The sequence below is a fragment of the Polypterus senegalus genome, chromosome 11 (genome assembly GCF_016835505.1).
Source record: "Polypterus senegalus isolate Bchr_013 chromosome 11, ASM1683550v1, whole genome shotgun sequence".
Classification (NCBI taxonomy): Eukaryota; Metazoa; Chordata; class Cladistia; order Polypteriformes; family Polypteridae; genus Polypterus; species Polypterus senegalus.
In genome coordinates, this window is record NC_053164.1 from 139514068 (window position 1) to 139536388 (window position 22321).

Consider the following 22321-nt stretch of genomic DNA (forward strand, 5'->3'; position numbering starts at 1 on the left):
GACCTATATAATTTATGCACTTTCATGTTGTATGTACTCATTAAACTAGCAGTTACTTACTTGTGATTCATGATATCATGAAATTCACTTTTGCTTTTACCCGTGTCTGGTTTGGTCATTTGCTTTCCAGGTTTTTAATTCACAATGTGTCATAGTGTACTTCTTATAAAACAATTTTCCTTTTTTGAATTATATAATTAAACTAATAACAATGAATTGCTTACTTATTTATAGCGCTTTCCTAATCTGCTCAAAGCCCTTTACATAGACAGTCAGGTGCCACTTTAAACACCACCAATGTGCAGCATCCACCTGAGTGTTACAAAGGCAGCCATTCTTACGCCTGTAAGCTCACCACACATTACTTATTTTGGTAGGTGGTGAATGGACGAGAGGGAGCCGATTAGTGATGATTGGGGTCAGGATGACCAGGATGTGTTGCGCAATTTAGACAGAACATCAGGCAACACCCTCCTGAGATCTTTTATGAGCACAGAGAATCGGGACTTTGAAATTTACAGTACATTTCATCTCAAGGGTGGCACCAATTTAATGGCATATTGTTGCCATCACTGCACTGGGGTATTGAGATTCACACACAGACCACAGGGTATGTGCCCCCTGCTGGCCATACCAACACCTCTTTCAGCAGCAAACCAAGCTTCTCCTCCCAGTCCTCCCATCTAAGTACTGGTTGAGGTCAAACATTGTTAGCTTCAGGTGGAAATCCTGTTCTGAAATGCAGGTGGTATGGCTGCTATGTAGCAATTATTAAATAAAATGCAGACATCCATCTCTGTTCTGAACCTGTAGTTTAGGAGTAAAGGACTCTACTTGGGTAGCTTTGCCTGAATAGCCTGAAACAACACTGGAGGGGATGACAGTCTGTTGTTGTAGACACAAACAGACGTAGAGTCTTCAAGGAGAGATCCTGGCACACCTCTCTGGAAGGATGTGGGAGTAGATGGAAGCACCCAATAAAAAACTAGCATTCAGACTCCACGCAGACAAAAACTAGGCTAGAATCTGAAACTCTGAAATTGTGAGGTAGAAGCGGTAGTCTTGCAATGAGTAAATAATTCTATGTAGAAAAACCTTGATCTCATCATCATAGCATGACATTTGCAAGGAGTCTGAGGAACAAAGCCATTTAAAGATTCCTAAATCCATCCATTACCTTCTCGCCCACTTCCCTAAGGACAGTCCAAGCATAAAAAGTGGCTTACGACTATTCATGTCCCGTTTTTATACTTAGGAATATAATCAAATGTAACTGATCTTTTCATTTATTGCACTGATTTTCATTCATTATAATAAAGATTTTTGCCAACCTGATCAGTGGTCCACCCTGCATTTGTCACTCAGCAGACAGGCAGGCAGCACTATCTGTAAAAAAAAAAAAAAAAAAGAAAACAACAAATTTGAGGGTTGGGGGTTAGTCATAGCAAAGGTAAACTTGAACCGTTACTAAACAGAGATGTGTTCCCTGTTCTGACCACATAAGAAGTCCAAAAAGGAAAAAAAACTGGCAAATGTTCATTCCTAAATGGGAGGCTCAGGCCGTCACTGCTCATCAATTCTCTATCTTCCCAGAAAGACTAATGTGATTCAGCATTGAACCCCTAAACCCCCCCACACACACACACCACCACCACCACCAATGGTGTGCACTCCCACCCCCAGCTCCAAACCAGAAGACACACACTGTTTTGTTCTCGCTCCCAAAGGCCTGGCAGTAATTGCTGCAGCCTAATATTGGTTTCCATGGCAATGTGTTAGTGAAGGGTCTGGAGTTGCTCTGTGTAAAGGCACCCTGGAGACAAGAGTGTGTGTGTGTGTGTGTGTGTGGGTGTGGGTGGGTAAGCTTGAGTATTGTTAAACATAAGGCTCAAGAAAACCCGTAAAGATTGAACAAAACAAAAAAAAAATGTGTGTACATGTCTACTCACAAACAACTTTAGACACATGGCATCAGCAAGAACACATAACATAAGATGAGGCTGGCATGGCGCTGCTGCTTCACACTTCTGGAGAGCAGACTTGGATTTTTGACCCACCTTCTGCCAGCATTCACTTGGTCTGTCTGGCTCACCCCAAATACATAGATATTAGTTTGAATCACAGTAAACATGTTTCGACACTCAAGTGGTGGATCCTTTAGGAAAGATGCCATCATCCTCCTACCCTACAATATAAATAAGGGCTCAGACAATGTATAATTAATGGGTTTGGTAATAAAAGAAATGTCCAGCATTTTACATCAAATTTTATATCAATGTTGCTGTAGCTGCGGTGGGCTGGCGCCCTGCCCGGGGTTTGTTTCCTTCCTTGCGCCCTGTGTTGGCTGGAATCGGCTCCAGCAGACCCCCGTGACCCTGTAGCTAGGATTTAGGTGGTTGGATAATGGATGGATGGATGGATGGATGTTGCTGTAGGAGTATAGAAATGACATAATGGAATACTCTTAATGTGGATAAACCTTATCCTACTTCTCATGGGAGCAGACGGGTAACTTTTTAGTGCTCTTCTTCTCTCCTCTTAGCAGCAGTCAGCATTGTCTGGGCAGGTCAGGTCAATCTGTTGGCAACTTTGGCTTACACAGCACTTACAGCCTGCAAGAATGAAGCATTAACCCCGACTAACCTCGACAAGCAAGATTCATGCCTGCTTCACAGATGAGATGATACGTCAGGGAGGGGATGCAGTACAGGAGCCTCTAAAGAGAGGTTAATCTCCATAAAGTCAGAAGGTTTGGAAGGTCATACGGTTGCCAATAGCGCATCTCCGAATTGTGATTATTAATCCACTACCAAGCCAGCTTGATTTAGTTTAGGGTGGCAGGCCGGGCAGTACTGGGCACAAGGCAGGAAGTTAAACCCGAACAGACGCTTGGCTCTGGTTGGGGAGGGAGCGCAATGCTTTTTTGAGTATGTTTTCTTTCCAGTGGACCAGCCAAAGACACATTGACAGTAAGTGCTATGTAGAATAGAAATTGAAATTCTTTCTCTTACTATAGTACTCATTAAGCAGGTCCACAGCAATACACTCTTTTTCCATGCAGGACTTTGATGGGTGTGGTTATATAACATGTGGAAGCCAGTCCACTGAAAGCCAGCCATCTTCACATCTACTCATGTACACGTGGGGAGGGGTGGGGGTCTTGTATGAAAGCCTCAATGCCAGCTGACAAAGACAGCAAAAAAGTGGAAGCATTTCAAAGGCAGTCTCAAGCTTTTTAATCCAACCCCATTTCAATTACTGAGAAGCATCATTTTTTTTCCCTTGAAGCAGCTGACTGCTCCCATTCAGTATTTGCTACAGAACATTAAAAGCAAGCACTGGCACAAAAGGAAAGTTCAGGAAGCAAGACCACAGTGAGATGACAATTTGGGAAAAGCTGGCAGGGCTCCATGTGAGAGGGTTTTGGCAGCCTGCATCCCTGCTTTGTCACGGCTGAAGCTCTCAGCCTCAGTCTGCTGTGGGTCATTGTAATGCATCCCTCTATATGTGGAAGAAAGAGGGAGAGAGAGAAAAGGCAGGCTGGTTCAGTGGTGGGGTAGGGGGTGTGCGTCTGTATCTTTCACTGTTCCCATGGAAACTAAAACGTTTCTTTTCTGGCATCTCAGGATGCCTGCTGTTAGCCAATTGAAACCAAGACTGACCTGGCTCCTCCCACTGCAGCGCTGCAATTTTACCCCGTATTACTGGGCGTCGGCTGCAGCTGGAGGATGGACAACACCAGTCTGTCGGATCCACCCAGTCACTCACTGCAGTGCAGGAGAAAGCATGGAAACAACAGCCACAGGCAGACTTGCTGCAGACACACCCTTAATGAAGCTCATTCTTTTACCATCAACTTGTTACGCTGCTGAAGTGCAACACAGGCAGATTCAGAGGCAGAAAGGGGCATCTGATTAGGAGAGAAGGGACAAATGAGGCTAATAGGCATATCACGGTGCCATCGAATGCATAGGATGTAGGACAGAATTAGGTGGAAGCATTAACATATAGTCATCTAGAGGTATGTGACAGCAATGATATGTTCATTCACTTGTTAGCTACATTTGCGGCTATTATATGCTCATACGCAATAAAATTAATTCTGTTAGCTTGACAAACTGCGCTGTACTTCAACAAATACAGATAATGTTCAAAACTTTGCACTTTACAGATTAGGCCTGCACAAAACCATAAATATTATACATATAAACATTGTATAAATACTGATAAGGGCTGTCCAGGGCAAGATACAAGAGCTCAGACTAATGCCAATGAGGGTAGACAAAAGGCATCAGAATGAGAGAGAAGACTTGGGGAGTTGGAAGAATGCCAGCCAAATTCCTTCAGGTGGCAGAAAAAGCTTCCCTCATGGCACCCTGGTAACTTTTATGCAGAGTCCTGACTGTTTATTTCAGTGTAGGGGTGAAGTGTAGGAATCACTGGGGCCATTAGAGGTTACAAAAATACATAATAAATCTTTAGTCGGACTTAAAAGGCTGCGCTGTGCTCTGTTAGAGCCAGCAAATAAGAAGAGCTAAGGCACCCAGGCAGGAAGATGAAATGGCCAGCAGAACTAAACAGAAACAGATTGAGGATGATTTAATTAATAGTACAATTTGGAGGAATGTAAAAGGGGGAACCACCAAACTTGTAACAAAGGCAAAACCAGTTTAGTTGGTACAGCTCGGGTTATAGTATATTATTTTCTATTTATCTAATGGCATTGTTCCCTTTTGTCAAAACTTGTGTTTTGGTTGTTAACATTCTTTCAAAAAATTCTAGTATCTATGATCATGCAAGAGGAGACTTTGTCCAGTCTGCAGTAGCTCACAGCTGGTATTTCAAGGCCCTATTTGTCCTTTAAGGAATGGCTTTCTTACTGCCACTCACCTTGTCAAACCTGCAGCACAAAATCTCCTCTTCGCAGTAGAAACTGAGACTGGCTTTTTTTTAGACCACTCTTAAGCTGTGCTTCAAGCTGTTTGTGCTGTGAGGTGCCCATCACATAAGCTGGAAACCCTCAGAAACTTGTCTTCTGATTGAGTTGCGACTTTGGGTCAGCCAGATCTCTGACTTCTTTCTTCCAGTTTCCAATTGCCTTTGGACTGTGTAGGACACCGTACTCACTGGCACTTTTGCCAGTTTCTGTAAATGAAAGGCCTACGCTTCTAAAGGTACTAATTCACTGTCACATTTCATTTGTTAATTACAGTCTTCTTGCCATTACCACTGGAATATTGTTCAAGAAGTACTTCAGAGGGTGTAGTAACACAGTCTGTTGCAACTGTCTGGCAGACCCAAAGTCAACCCAATCCAAAGTTTCTGAGGGTCACCAGCTTGTGTGATAGGAGTATCACAGTACCTCAGAGGGTGTAGTAGCACAGTCTGTTCCAACTCTGCTTTAAGACAAACCGAGGGTTTCTAAGTGATCAACCAAAGTCAGGGCACCTGTGCAAACGGTTTGCTTCAGTTTGCACGACTTAATTTAATTGTAGCAGAACATTTCTAGGTTGTAACCTATTAGTTGTTCTCTGAAGAAGGCCCATTTGTAATATTCGGATATTTAATTTTTTAACCAGTTTTTGTTATCCTAAATTTCAAATGTAAACCTCTGGCAGTTTACTGCTTACCTTTCCACAATTTCAGATAATTCATTGCAACCAAACAACCAAATTGCATTTCAACCGATTACATTTGAGAAAAAACTGGAAATCTGAGATGTTCTAAAGAAGTGTGTGTGTGTATATTATATACAGATTTATACCATATATGATGCAAAATATATGTAATTACTGTATATACTTAACTGTATACATACATTTGTTTGCATTTATACATAAACTAGCTGTGCTACCCATCTAATCTAAGTAATCAAATGTAGACCTCAGCGTTAAAGTTTGCAGTGTGTCTCTATTATATGCCATTTGGTATGGGATTTGTAAAAGCAGTGCTAATGTATGTGATACTCCATCTGTTGGAATGACAAATGCAATGCATATGTCTCTGCTTTATGCCATTTGATATGGGATTTGTAAAAGAAGTGTTAATGCTTGTAATGTACCAGCTATTAAAATCTATTGCATTTCTCATTCCATTGCTAAAAATGTTTGTGATGCACCATCTTTTAGAACAACAGACGTAGCAGTTGGACAGATGCACAGACATATTATTTATAAATGTAGATATGTAGTGTTTAACTGTTTTTTTAATGTATTATTTTTTTCACCTGTAACATTTGATATTATCATGATCAACCATCCACTAACTGTGTGTCCTGTGTATAGCAACTATTTACGAAAGAAACTGGTGCGAGTGCCAATGGTGACATATCCCATTTACCAGAAGAAAGAGATGAGAAAAACAACATGCTGAGGTCTTTCATTATCCTGCTTTGAGCTACACCGTTTGTAGGAAAATGTGCTATATAAATAAATGTTGTTGTTGTTGCTTGCTTCTCTACAGCAGAAAGTGTTGAATATGTCCTTAACAGAAGGCAGCTCAGTATTATAAAATTCTGTGCCTTCGCCTACCTCAGGTTCCTTACCAGGTTGTGATATAGTCAATGACTCCATTGTGTACTTGTACAAAATAGTGAGAACTGATGAGGAAATACAAGCATTCTCATCATTGTTGGTGATCAGGCCAGTGATGGTGGTGTCATCAGCAAACTTAAAAGATGAACCTGGAGCGATTTGGTCAGGCAGGCAGAAGTGAACAAGGAGTACAGAAGAATCTCAGCACAGCACCCTGTAGAATGCCTGTAGTGAGGGACAGCTTGGAGGATGTGATGCTGCCAGTCTGCTCACACTGAGGCTTGTTGGTCAGGGGATCCAAAATCTAGTTGCTTAGGATGAGAAAGGGTCCAAAATTGAGGGGCGTGGTGTCCAGCTTTTCTGGTTTTGCTTTGTTAAATGCGGAGCTGTAGTCTATAAACAAGACAATGGCATAACAATTTCCATTATCCAGGGGTGCTAGGATGGTATGGAGTACAGCAGATAGAGTACCCAAAGATGCTAGGCAAACTAAAGGTGATCTAGAATATTCTATTTAATGTGCCCTAGCACCAGTCTCTCAAAGCAGATCATCTTGACAGACAGAAGCGAGTTCCACTCTTCTGTGGTCTTTCAGTTTACTTTTGTTTTCTTACACACAGGGATAAGTATTGTCCTTTTAATGCAGATAGGGACTACAGGTTCTCTCAGTGAAATATTAAAGATGTAATTGAAGACATCAGCTAATCGGTTTCTATAAGTTTTTAAAACATACCTTTTCAACTGGACTAAAGGCCTTAAAAGTCCCCTTTACATCATATACAGAAATAGAGAACATTGAATTTTGGTGTTGCAGGCCACTGAATGGCGGCCTTCTTGTTATGGCGATCAAAGTTGACATAGAAGGCATTAAGCAAATTAGGGATGGAAAAAGTAGTTAAAGTTGAATGAGATTTGACTTCTGTAGTCCATAATCTGCTAAATTCCTTCTCCAGTTCACTCCCATACAAACATTTACCAAAGCTCTCGCACCTGGTCTAAGGTTAATTCTAAAAATACGCTCAGAGCAGCTGGGATGAGCTCTGGGTCAATGACCCTGGAGTCCATGTTAGGTGGATAAAACTGTGTAGACACATTTATACAAATAAATACTTTTCTTTCATTCGGAGTATAACTGAAGGAAATCAAAACTCACTATAGAGCTGCATGGGCTATAAAATCTCACATTCCTTACTGTTGAGATGGTGAAGTTAAATCTGTTGGAGACGTCTTTTGTAGACTGTCAATCTCACCAACTAAAGAGCACACAGCTGGGAGGTGTTTCCAATTGTATTTATGAATTGTTTAAACCATGTAAGATTTTTCTATTCTATTTTCCAATTCCAAGTATAAAGTAAATCATCTAAATATACTTTTTTTTTTGTAAAGGCAGTTTCCCTTCAAAAGGTGTCATTTTACTTGACTTCTCACTACATCCATAATGGCTAACATGGTACCAACACCCTAGTACCTCAACAGTCCACAAAAGATAAGATCACTTCCTTACAGGAAGATGCAAAAATAATTAACTCTGTGTATAAAGATATTCACCCAAGGTAAAACATGACCACAATACGCAATGAGCTTTGACCATTTTTGCCCATTCATAAGAATACAATGTGCTTTTGGCTTGAGTTGTGCTTTTGTCGTATGTAATTCTGTATTGATTATGACTGCTTAGGTAGAATAAGTTCAACTGAACCTACAGTATGAGATGTTTGAAGGAGCACAGCACACCTGACAGCTTTTCAGTCGAACTGTGTGTTAAATGAGAAACGAGAGGATGAGAAGTGTTTTAGAGAGCACTTTAATGGCACAAATGATTACTACGTTCCATGTTATTAATTACAACATACAATATTACAAAGTTTTACCTAAATGTAACAAAGAAAGATAAAATCACTTTGGCTCAGTAAACTCCAATACTTCTGTTCAATTTCTCAGCATGATTTTTAGAGGTAAGGGATAGAATGTGAGCAGAGCATAACAGTTTGTTTGGCAGGGTTGAGCTGGGTTTGCTTTTTTTGGATTTCATAACTTTTCAATGTTTCTTCAAGGTGACACATGAAGAGGCAAAAATTGCCTATCAGCCAAGCTGATGTTGGTGTGGCAGGACATCCTGCTGAAAACACTCTACCCACAGCTGATGTCAGCCATCTCACCTGTCTCAACTAGACACAGAAACAAGCCGGCACAGAATATAGAACATGACATTTAAAAAACAAAGACAGCGTTTGTCAAGGATTGAGATGAAATGGCAGAATCCATTGCAGGGTCCTCACATTATATCCAGACCTGCACTCTTTGCTGTTCAAAGCGGAGCTTGAGATCCCTTCTGCAGTGCACAACTTGTATCTTGTAGAGGATGCTGGTCATTACACAAGAGGTCCTTGTGGTGCTATCTACTATGTCATTCAGTAGGCAACAAGGATCTCTCAGGAACAGCTAAATCAATACTAGGACAAAAGGTTGGGCCGAACTGGAAAGTTAAGTGCACCAGTTCCAGGGAAAGTACCACCACATGGATTTATGTTAAATCAGTTGGGTAAGTGTTCTTGCGTGCAAGCTGAGAAATGCCTTTGGGACACCTTGGGATTTCACAACTCAGTATATGACCTCAGTCCCAACCCAACAGCATGTGCCCTGCTGCCTGTACTACTTTTGTGCAGCACTTAAGTGAAGTGAGATGACTGAGCCTCTCGCCTGGTCCTGCAGGCAGTGTTTCATGCACCACAGCACTGTGAAAGGCAGTATTAAAATGTATATACTCTTTTTTTATCTTGTAAATTTTTTTAACAAAATAATTCATAATGAAACAACAACTTGAATTAACTGCCCACATCATCTATAAATAGTACAGTAAAAAGACCTTGATGTATTGTGACCTCTATGTAGCCTCTGTCATACACAATTAAATCAGGAACTGGAATAAAACCAGCCGTTGGCAAACCTCACACATCATCTCCTCCCAATCCAAAGCACATATAGACCCGCAAGCACACAAAACAAATACCTCAGTGGTGTGGTCATCGAACATGTGATAGGTACTGCACATTTAGATATCTGAGAAACAAACATGAAAAGGTTTTAGCATCAGCTTCAGATGTTTTGTCAAAACAGCAATCTCTAACCAAATTTCTGGGAAAATACTACAGAATTTTATAATTTAATGATCAAAAGATCTGTCAATTAAAAGGAGCATTATTAATTCCAAAAATACCGGCAACGCTAATTCTGTGTGGAAAAAGAAAATCAAATATACTCAAGTTTTAAAACTGAGTTACTACTCCTCTTGAATATAGTAGAGACAATGTTATTAGGAATATTTTGCCATTAATTCCACTCTTGCCAAAAAAAAAAAGAGAGTTCACATACATTAACTTACATTTTGGCCTTTACGTAGATACAAACTATATAAAACTCTGCCTTTTATGTGTGGGCCTGCAATGCAGTAAGCAAGAAGGCTTGGAGAGTTTTGTAAATTACCATATTGCACAACAAGTGCCTTTTTTTTTTATTAGACCGTGCTTAAAGGACCAGTATGTCTAATCTTGACACAACAGACTAATACTGCCATATATAGGGAACACAGTCTTCCATATTGGAGACTAAAATACCAACACCACTAAAACAGCCTTTCCTATTCCAAGCTGACAAATTCAGGCTGTCACAAAGCAGCATCTAACCCATCTATGTACTACTGAATTAAAATATACCATATCATGAATTGAGGGGACAAAATGTATGTGGGAATAATGGCTATGTGCACTTAAAAACTTTTAAAAGTGTCACCCTTGTCCATTTTATCAGTAACATATATAAAAATACAAGGTGCCACCTTGTAGAAAATATCATAGCCCTATTTCATTAGGTTTTGTAAGGCACTGATGATCAACACTTTCCTCACTTTCTGTTGGATTGTCCAAACAGCACATGGGCTGAAATGATTGAAGATCTAATTTTTAAGTGTTTCTTCTTGTTACTGTGAGGATGGCTAAACTAATGTAATCAGTGCATCACTTTCCAATCTGAATTTTTTTGTGACACAGATCAAAGTTACAATAAAAGAGCACAAGTAATTTTGTAACCTTCAGTTTCAAATGGGTATTTTTTAGTTCAATCTATCTTTAATAACAATTTAACGCCCCATGAAACCAGATGATTGCTGAATACAAAAAGCATTTTGATTCCTATCACTTTCCACACAGATTGGCCTTGGCCAGGACTTCCAGAAGATGCTAATAAATGACATCAGCTATATTTTGTAATGCACTGAAAGCCAGTAAATGAGATGTTTGCAAATGTGCTAAGATGGCCTTCCAAGACAGGTTGTCCATTCAGAGGAGGTAACAGGAACAGGGAGTAAAAGACAATTTGCTATTATTTTCTAGTTGACTCTAGAACAAGTACTTTATAAGAAGTAGATGTAAAGGGTGGTCCAGATCTAATTATGCAATTTTCATTACGCTATAACTTAAGTTTATTACAAAGAAAATCGAGAAGTGTGCGAACTGACGACATGAAGAATCGTCTTTGCACCGAACTGGAATCGTCCCAGCATAAATCAAAGTCATCCAGACGATCTGGATCTGCATAATTAGATCTGGACCACCCTGTACATGAAACACTGATTGACAGTAATGGTTAACATAAGACTCCACAGCAAGCTACAAACCTGCGCTTTTAGTCTATAATTTAGAACTATTTTAAACTGGTAAACCTAGCTTCATGTGGCTTTTTTAATACATGTTACTAACTTTGGAGATCTTTTGGAGACTACATCTGCACTCCTTTTAATTCAGTTTCAAGTACCATGCATGGATGTGTTAAGTCAAGATGAATCTATTGTCCTGCTACACGTAGGTTGCTAATCTGGAGTCTGCTGCAAGTGCCTTAAATCTTTAAATGTAATCTTGAAACTGTTCAGTTTGTTTTGGTCAGGTTTTATACATTTGAACGTTCATGAAAGTTAAACACTTAAACGGAGCATTTAACTTGAAGATGTAGAAGAGGTCCCAATAACTGATGAGACTACTACTAACATGCTGCTGAGGCTGTTTGACAATCTGACACTATACCTGCAATTCTTTTTTCAAACCAATTTTAGGACAGATGACCACTGCAATATGGCTTGATATCAACAATAAGAAGTTTTGTTCTTAACTGTAAAGTATTATATATTATTATAAATTAATTATTAAATAAATTCAAGGTTTCTCACTTTATTCTGGTACATAGACAAAAGCTGCCTTTATGGAATACAATCCTACTATGTCTAAAAAAGCAATTTGATCCTGACACTAAAACAAAAACTCCTTATAAAATGTTAACATAAGTAAGCAATGTGTTACCTCTACATACTTAAAACAACCTTCAAAGTGTCCTCAAGGCACATTAGCATCAGGTGCAAAATGCAAAGGGAAACTCAAAATATGCATGACTTTTCTTACAGCACCATAAGACAGCATCCAGCTTCTAGCCTGAAAAGTCTCGATAGCAGCCTTGTTCTTTTTAGCTATCAGACCAATAAAGGCCATGCTTCCTAGTGTTGTATCCAAGGTCTTACATTACACTGTTGATGTTTTTCCAACACAGCATGCAACATATATATATAGTTTTTTCTTATTTGCAAAACATTTAACTACCTATGTGAACATTGTTATTCTATTTTCTAACTAAATTTTGCATGTTTTTGTAATGAACTCATTCCAAAAAAAATCATGTCACTGCAAATACTGTTATCTACCTAGCATATTTTTCTAGTGAACAAACACTATGAAAACCCACACTTTAATTTTATACAAAAACTACTAGTTTCAGAAATTAAAATGCATACTGTATGGTTCTTATGTTTGGTCAAAAAATGCCCCCCCCAAATGCCCTATCAGATGATCATGGATATATTGAGAAGTACTTACACAGATACCCTATTTCTGAACAACACTCCCACCAACAGTAAAATTATCATTCTCTACCTTTACCCCTTAAGACCAGGTCTAGATGTTTGGTAACTACTCAACTTTATTCTTTCCACTAAGACTGCAATCATGTAAGTATTACTCTGCTTGGACCATTTCTGCTTGGCATTAAAAAATTAAATTAGCCTTTCTACGTCTGGTCTTGTGGCCAGATGCAGCTCTTCTTAAAAACGGCAAGCTCTACAAACCCTCTAGGATTCAGCCTGCCTTGTATCCCCACCTTGTCAAACTCTGCCTCATCTCTTAGATTTGCCATGTCAAGCCAACAGGATCAGGCTTGACAAAAATTTAGAACAGTCACTCTTCAAAAGAAGTCAAAAGTGCATATATGCACAACAAATAAGGCCTTTTTGAATTACTCAGCCCTGTTGGGAATTCAGGGATTTATCCCTGGGGAAAAACACCAACAAATAATGAAAATGCGCTGGATTAGGGGTATTTGCCAATTGTCTTAATGTAAATGAAAATACAAACAGAAAAGAACAACTGCAAAATTGAATACCTTTCTCCATCACAAATTTCACAAGCCAAGCTTCATGCATTGGCTATTTATACAGGATGATTTCTAAGCTTTTATTATGCTTGCAACTGAGAATATTTTCCTAAAGAATACTTAAGAAGTAATGTAATTTCTTCAGCTATTTAGTTTACACATATGTATTACCGCCCTGATTTATGACCCCTTGTCAGCCACAACAGAGACTGATCAAATTTAGTGTCTCTGTTCGTTTCACCAAGGCACCCCGTATGAATTCTCCCACCGAGTGCAAAATTTAGGGTTCACAACTAAAGCAGAAAACGAGACTAGAATAAGTCATAACTGAAAATAAGATTAAAGCAAAGGAGAAGTGAGCAAGATAACAAGATGTTTTTCTGCGATGAGCTCTCCCTTGAATGGTGTGCCCAAACAGGGGTGGAAGGTGTTGTGATGTGAGATGAGAAGGGTCATGCTCAAGGTCATTGTACAAACTGACATATTAACACAAGTTGTCTGGCTGGCGGGTGGGCGGCAGGCACTTCCCGCTCAAAAGGAGCTGGCAGAGGGTGTTGTCAGTCTCTTCCCGATGTAAACACTAAACAAAAAAACAAAAAAAGAAGGCTGTTATTACAGAAGGTGCATAAAGGTGATGATGCAGTACAAGTTACCTACAAAAAGTATTAGCTATGTAAGAAAAGTTTACTATGTTAACAGTAAAAGCAATTTTTATGTCTGCATATAGATATGGATTAAAACAATCATTTCAGAAAAAATTTTGAAGAATAACATTAGCTTGTCAGTCTGCTTTAAGATTGTTTTGACTACGAGTAGTTTTGATCAGGCATTCCACCAAAGCCAATTCTAAAATAGCTGTGACTGTGTTACTTATATGCTGTTTTCACAAAGTATAAACCTAAATCCTTGCTTTTTGTTCATTTTTTTAAACATCATTTTTAATGCTAGTGTTGTCTGCAGGTACGAAAAACTATTTAGGTTGCTTGTGACTTTCCATACTGCATCAATGAAATGGATTAGTCATAGATTTTGCGATATACAACATATGGTCAAAAATGCAAATTGTGTTGCTTTCAAGAACACAAGCTAATAAAGAGAAAACTACAGTATGCATGTTTGTATGTCACTAAATTCTGCACAGTATATGAGCTTTCTTGTGCTATTTGACAGGTGTTACATTGACAATTTAAGTCATTCTTTGGAAAATGGTGTGCATGGATGACTTTTATTTTTGTTGCTCCTGCTACTTTGGACTCTATAACAAAGGAACAAAAGAAAATTTATTTGGACAACAGATGGGGAAAAAAAAACAGACTGTTAATGTATACTTGAGATTAAAAAAAACACTTATTGTATGAATTCTGAAAAATATGGCTTGAACGGCATTATGCTTCATTTATTATTTGCGCGTGGCAATGTCCTTAAATGAATATGCCATCCAAAAATTACAATTTTGCAATCCCTTATTTACCCTATGTTGTTTGTAGTGATGGCCAAGGAAAATTTTTTAACTTTATCTTTTCAGATAAAAGAGGGTGTTAGTGGGGACCAATGATTAACTTGAGTTTTTTCATCAATGTTTTAATTTTGTTAGCCGTTTTTCAGCAATTGCCCCCATTGGTCCTCACTAAAGCCCACAATATCAGAAACATTTGTTATCTCCATTCTCTATTAAAACATGAGATTAAGAATTTCCCAGCCATCGCTTCAAACAAAAGGGGCAAGTAACAGACAAAACAAAATCTGGGGTGTAGTGTTCCTTTAATTGTAGTGTTCCTTTAATTGAAACATTTAATATTCATGTCTGGAAAAAGAAGTCACAGTAACTAAAGTTAATAATTTAAATACAAATGAAAGCTGTTTATATGATCATAATATAATAATTATAAAATAATTCACATACTAATCTGGATTCAGCTAAGTATGATAATATATGAAAATACAGAAGAAAACTACTAACAAATAATAATACGAGCTTAAAAGAAATGCAAAAACATAAATTTGAATTTCAGGACCATTGTATTTATTCATTATTAAAAGCACGTGCACGAGCAATTAACATTTAATCAGTGTTTAATATGAAGGAAATAACAACAACTTGAACACAATTTAATATAAAGTAGAGTGTATGTTTGTTCAGAATGAAAATCCACACTGAAGAGTCATGTTTCATTCCAATTTTTTCCCCTCAGGGGAACTTCATTTTAGAGATCATGTCTGTATTTTACTAGGGAAGTGCTCCTGGAAGGCATTTTTGGGACATGGCACAGGTATGCAAAGTTGCTTGCCACAGTTGGCTTAATCAACTGTCTCCTAGGGAATATAGTTCATTACAACTCTTATACTTTATACCACTCTAGTAACGACTCTTATTTTGAACTGCACCGGTCCTAAAGAAACCTATTTGCAAGGTTATTTGTTTCCTTCACCTACTTTACAGTTAGGATATACCAAATGTCTTAATTTGTACCATATTCATAAACACCTCTGTTTTGGAGACTGTATCCTCCTATTTCCTCTGCACATCACTTGCTTTACATCAAATGTAGTATTTCATTTTTAATTTTTGTTCAATTTAACTTAGTATTTTAAAAGGTGACAGTCAGGCTGCGCCAGACTCAAAGCATACCTCTGGCCTTCAATACAGTTCCACCTAGAGTGGATAAGTGATAAACTGGATGTTATAATCCTGGTGCACATATGATCAAAGTCTCTATATCTTGAGTGTCAAGCAGGGTGGCATACTTAGGGCATTGGTTTGGTTTCAGGAGCACAAAATCATTCACAGTAAATATAAGCAAAAGGCCAGGTTTGCCACAATAAAATATACAATATTTCAAGTTTGCAGCACTATTAGAGTATATTAAGACTATAAAAGCAAAGCAATGCAGACACAACACCATTATATAAGCTCATGGACATCTAATTCTGATGTGTAAAAAAGTGATTAAATGAGTCTTTGCTCCACCAGTCTTGGTGACTATTAGAGGCTATATAGTTTTTGCTTTGCTATATGCCCTTTATCTTACCACATTGATTTATCCTACACTTCAGTTAATGGATGTCATTACTCATTTTAAAAGGCAAATTAATGCCTCTGTTATCACCCATCAATCCTTCCTTGTCATCATTCCCACCTAATTCTTGATATATCTTAGCTCAATTACCTCATAATACACAAATGTAGCATCTGTTTCTGCAAAAATCAATAGCCACTCTTTCTATCAGTTTAGTATCATTTAAAAAAATAAATAAACAAATACATAAATAAATAAAAATCAGTTGTACTACTGAAAATTTAATTTTACTTCATCTGTTAAGCTTAAATTCTTCACCTGAAATTTACCAAGAATGACTGTTGACTCAAAAATCTCAAAAAGCCACCAATAAACTGTTAAAATATAAACAAGGAAAGCAAAGTTGAAAAACATTAGATACAAATCTAATATGTTTTCATATTTTACAATAGTTTTACATATTGCATTTAGGGGTTATGCTGGAAACCTATTGTTTCTACTGTTTCTATTTTTTCTCTTTTTATCCACTGTCAATTGTAACTTTCGCCAATATCTTTCATACTACGAACATCTGAATTAATTAAAACAAAAACAAGGATTATTAAATATCAAGATTCTATATGGAATCATGAAACAATAAAGAGGAGAGAAAGCTTTGTTTATAACATGCAACGTTTGTCTGCCATACATCAGATTACACAGAGTAATAAATCTATAGCTAATGACTTCAGGTTTAGGGGTTTGAATTATTAAATATGAAATTAATAAGGTGGAATTTGTTCTTACTTTGATTGTTATTGGATGGGAGTACACAGTAAATGTGTATGTTGTGCTTATTTAGCTGGAAGCCTGGTTAGGAATGGTACAGACAAGAGAACTATCACTTTGATTTAAGAACACTGTTTATTGTGCAGTGCTGTCAGTAAGACAACTTTGTACTGATTGCCTATCCGGCGATTGAAGAACATGTTCACAAAGGAGTGATGTTGTTGAAAGCAGGACCAGATGTGTTTATCCAGCTGCTCTTTGTTGCTGCAGCTCAAGAGTGGATCTTTAAATGCTGGCCTCTGTAGGAATCGGCAAGTTCTCTTTTCACCACATCTCTTTTCCGATGTAATGTATTAATAAATGAAATATCTTATTATTTGATGGAATAATAACATCTGCTAATTTAAGGATATATCTTCTTACTCAAATTTGCTCACCTATATTATGGCAAAGTAGAGGGTTCATTTTATTTTCTGTCTACTCAGTTTTAAATAAGTCAGAACAAAGAAAACATTTGCAGGGAAATGAGGCTCATTTTCAATGTATTTTTTTTAAACCTAGTGGAATGACCTCAAGAAAAGTTGAGGGCTAATAATAATACTAATAGGAGCAATAATAATTCTAATATAAAAGGGGTATATTAATTAAAAGAGCCAGGGCTCCATGAGTGAGGTGTCTTATTTTGTTTTATGAAACTGTCAGAGTTAGTTATGTTTTTATTGACATCAGACACTGGAAGCCACTGATGAATGCCTCTCTTTGTTGCCAATCAGTAGCAGTGAAAAATAAAGCAAAAGTTTAACAGACATCCTGAACTTTACTATGAGATTGAGTAATATTAATGCAAATGGCCTGGAGATGTCACTAGACAGTGAGTGGCAATTGCTTTGAAGATTCAACACAATTTCTGACACAATTGCTTCAAATATTTTGGTGCTTTGCAAAGTTTTACTCCTCTCATCACTAGATAAAACTGCAACTGTCCAATAACTTCATTATATAAATCCCAGGTCTAGTTCTGTTTATTCTGCGTTTTACAAAACTGGGATTTAAAATTACATTTTAAAATCCAGGACTTAACCATCATTTATATGCTTTTTTCAGAAATTTTACTTTACTCTCTTTAACAAATTTGGGTAAAGTGGATTTATATCATGCTGATAGTTTTAAATTACAAATTAACTTACAAATTACTTGTACATGGTTTGATTTTTGGCTTTGGAATGCAAAATCACATATTAATAAAATCCCTGTCAGTCCAGTGGAATTCCCATTTCTCTACAGTGTGAATTTAGATACTTAGACATAGTTTCCACAAACACCATCCAAAAACTTTGTTTACCTATTCCATCATAGGACACACCCATAGTTCCTTACGTCAGGTTATTCAGTATCTGGTTTTGGCAAAAATTTATGTCACAACTTTATTAATCTTGTGTAAGAATGGGAAATTTTCATTTGCAGACAATACTACTTAGTAATTGGGGATGTTTTCACATGATTCTGCAAATAGTCACACAGGCTTGCTGTAATCAGCTTTTTTAGTAGGATGATACAAAACTGTACTGTCAAAATCATTCCCATCACTACCAATAGTTGAGATACACCTGCTTAGCAGACACTCTCACAGTCTGAATCCAATTCATGTGTATCTGGGTAAGCTGCATTTAGTACAATGTACAAACTTGGCCCAACCTAAAATAAAAATCTAAATATTGCTTACATAATGCTGACAGTCACACTTGGCCTCTGGCATTGATCAGTATATCTGTTCTATTACATAAAAACACAGACACAGAGCTTGGCTTTTATCTTGTGGTATTCCAATAATTACTAAGATAAATTAGTATAAGGAAGACTCCAAATACAGTTTAATAATAATAAAAAAATAATACCAAAGGCTTTGAAATAGGTGTACTTAAATATGAAAATTGGGCATTTTAGAAGGAATAACTGACAAGAGGTTAGCACAGGTTTTGAATCTAGTTGGAGTTTACATGTCGGTTCCATGCTTTCATTGGTTTTTCTCCAGATACTTCCATTTTTTTTCTTTCACATTTGAAAAACCTGCATGTCAGGTTAATTACCACTAATAAACTGGCTCCATTTGAGTGTGAGTTTGGGTGCAGGTGTGCACAAGTGGGACCAGCATTGGACTGGCACAACATCCATGGCTGCCCCTTGTCTTGTGTTTCCATATAGTAGTATAAACTTCGGCACTCTATGACCCTGAATTAAAGTATGTGGGTTTAAGAATGTAAAATTATATTATATGGTAATTTTTTTTCTAATACACCAAGCCCAAGTAAAAACTTTATCACACACCAAGATGCACAAAGTTTAAAAGACACCATCAAATGAATAGTGCAGTTCAGTATCTACACTGAGGGGGATTTTACACAAGGTTTTACATTAACCTCATTGTAACAGAATTCTAGTTTTCAGTGGAAACTATTACAGATTTGTGCCATATTATTTAGTGAATTAATGATCACACACTCCCGCAACCCCACACCATTCAGCACATTTATAACACAAGCAGAAAAATCAACACTGACTAAAGATAGGTGATTTGTCTTTATTTACAAAATGTGATGAAAAATACATGGGGAAAGGTGTTTGACAGAATCACTAGAAATGTTACTTTTTAGGACTTTACTTTTCAGAAAAAACAGACCTCTTCCCCAAGGCTGTATCTAGTACAGACAGCTGCACCCTAACCAAAATATATATGTAGTGCATAGGGGAACGTAAATTATATGAAGAGATCCCCAAGAGATTAACATGGTAATACACCATACACAGTAGTCATTAGGGATGCTCTAAACAGGTTTGTTCTACTAATCGCTGATTTAATATTACTAGATATGACCAGTTCTGATACTGAATCCAATTTTTTCCTTTAACCGGACATGTACAGTAGAAGCATTATTTTCTATATTAAGTATTAACCTTTGTATTTTTACAATTAAACTATAGACAACATGTTTTACCTATTCATCTTTATTAACAAAATTAAAATATACAGTAATCCCTCGCTATATCGCACTTCGACTTTCGCGGCTTCACTCTATCGCGGATTTTATGTGTAAGCATAACTAAATATATTACGCGGATTTTTCGCTGCTTCACGGGTTCTGCGGAAAATGGGTCTTTTTACTTCCTGTACATGCTTCTTCAGTTGGTTTGTCCAGTTGATTTCATACAAGGGATGCTATTGGCGGATGGCTGAGAAGCTAACCAATCAGTGCACACAGTTAAGTTCCTGTGTGCTGAATGCGGTGTTAACCAGGAAGTCTTGTCTTGCTCATTCAGCATCAACGTGTTTCGCTGTGTAAAGAGTTAACTTTTGTGTTTATCTTTGCGCATAGTCAAGCCCTTCATTATGGCTCCAAAACAATCTGCTCCTGCACAGCTTCAGGGTCTGTGCCCAAGCACCAACGGAAGATGTTAACGACTGCCAAAGAGGTAAACGTTTTGGATTTGTTGAAAGGGAAAAGCTACACCACTGTAGAACGCCATTACAGCATCAATAAGGCTACGATTTTTTTTATTTAAAAAGTAGGAAAGGAATATAAGATCTACGGCCGCAGTGTCCTTTTAACCAGGGTGCAAAAAGAGTTGTAAGTGGATGTAATAAGGCAGTAGTCTGGATGGAATCTGCTTTAGGGATTTGGATTGAAGAAGAATAACGGCGGTGCTACACAGTTGCCTGAAGTGGCTCCTTTAGAAGGGCTGTAACGCTCTCCTTTGTTGTGCAGTAAAACTAAACTCATAGTTATCGGACAAGTCATCGTGTCATTGTTGGTAAGTAACCATAATTAATTTTCTACTTACAATACTTAGTACATGTACGTACGTATAGTGTCACTGTACACACATTTACTGTATACTATTTTTCTTGCATTGTACGTATTTATTATTGGTGGCCTGTCTATCGTAATGGTTGTAACAGATGTGATATCGGAGACACTCGATATCTTTAAAATAATATTTAGATTTTACTGTATACAAACAGGGCGGCACGGTGGCGCAGTGGTAGCGCTGCTGCCTCGCAGTTAGAGACCTGGGTTCGCTTCCGGTCCTCCCTGCGTGGAGTTTGCATGTTCTCCCGTGTCTGCGGGTTTCCTCCGGCACTCCAGTTTCCTCCCACAATCCAAAGACATGCAGGTTAGGTGGATTGGCGATTCTAAATTGGCCCTAGTGTGTGCTTGGTGTGTGGGTGTGTTTGTGTGTGTCCTGCAGTGGGTTGGCACCCTGCCCAGGATTGGTTCCTGCCTTGTGCCCTGTGTTGGCTGGGATTGGCTCCAGCAGGCCCCCGTGACCCTGTATTCGGATTCAGCGGGTTAGAAAATGGATGGATGGCTGTATACAAACAGTGTGTTTACATACGTAATTTCAATGAATCTTACCTAATATCTAAGAGAATACAAAGGGATTATGCTGTATAACTGTGCAGGGAATATTTCTAAACAGTGTGGGAGAGTTTATAAGGGCTTAAAATATATAAAAGTAACCATACAAACATATGGTTTCTACCAGATTTTCACCTATCACGGGTGGGGGTCTGGAACGCAACCCCCGCATCGAGGAGGGATTACTGTATAGGTTTATTGTTCAATGACCAAAAAAATACTAAATAAATAAAATCCAACTAAAATGTATTTTCTAACTAATAAATCATGTACATAAATGAAAAGCCACTATTCTAATAAAATGCTCAAAAGACATTTATCAAGAAGATAAAACGTTACCAGACTTGACAAGTTAACAAGCCTATTGTTTACAAAGCAACAGCAGCACATTATTGTTTATATTATACACAAGCTCGCTCACCGTTCACACTCAGACAAGGAGTGTTCATTTTAATTAAAAGACTACCCTTCCCTTTCCATATAGGGACGACAAGTCCCTCTTTTCAGTCAGTTGGGATGAAACCAGTCCCCCAAATGGAAGCAAAGGACAACCTCACCACCAGCCTGGAGAAGTTGACCCCGGATACCACAGCTCCCTGCAGCCTTCCCTACACTCAGCTTGTTCACCACCTACATAATCTCAGTGAGACTGGGTGATTCACAACTAATTGGAGGATCAGCCTCAAGAACTATGGACCCACAGATATCCAACGTCCTAACCAGAGGATCAGCTTTTGGGGAGTACCACAACTAAATAACTGCAAAGCTGAGAAATGAAGATACTGAAGATACTAGGGATTTTTTTTTTTTAGGATAGACCAATTTATTGATCACTGACTGAGTCATTTAAAGTGAAAATTGACTAATTTGGATTGGTGGTGGCTGATCGATTGGAGAATCACTAGTAGCCATAATCAAAGAAAGCGCAGATTGAGCATAGCAAGACATCCAAACCAAACACCACTCCATAATTGCAATTCGAATGCAAATTACAAGACATTCACTTAAATGAGGTGGGTCATAACTTCACAAGCTTAAATGGACTGAAGCTCTTATTATAGACTTGCACAAGACTGCAATTAGAATCAGAAGTCTATGTCACATTTAATAGCAGCAGCTG

General features: G+C 38.0%; 1 protein-coding gene across 1 annotated transcript in view; it reads right to left on the reverse strand.

Annotated features, from left to right (window-relative positions):
* Nucleotides 1-12405: 12405 nt before the first annotated feature.
* The window catches only part of LOC120539531 (BCL2/adenovirus E1B 19 kDa protein-interacting protein 3-like), a 46715-nt gene continuing 36799 nt past the window's right edge, over nt 12406-22321 (reverse strand). Inside the window, exon 6 of the mRNA XM_039769679.1 lies at nt 12406-13581. Within this exon, the coding sequence (XP_039625613.1) occupies nt 13533-13581 (49 nt within the window). The 3' untranslated portion in view covers nt 12406-13532. The remainder of the gene's footprint in view (nt 13582-22321) is intronic.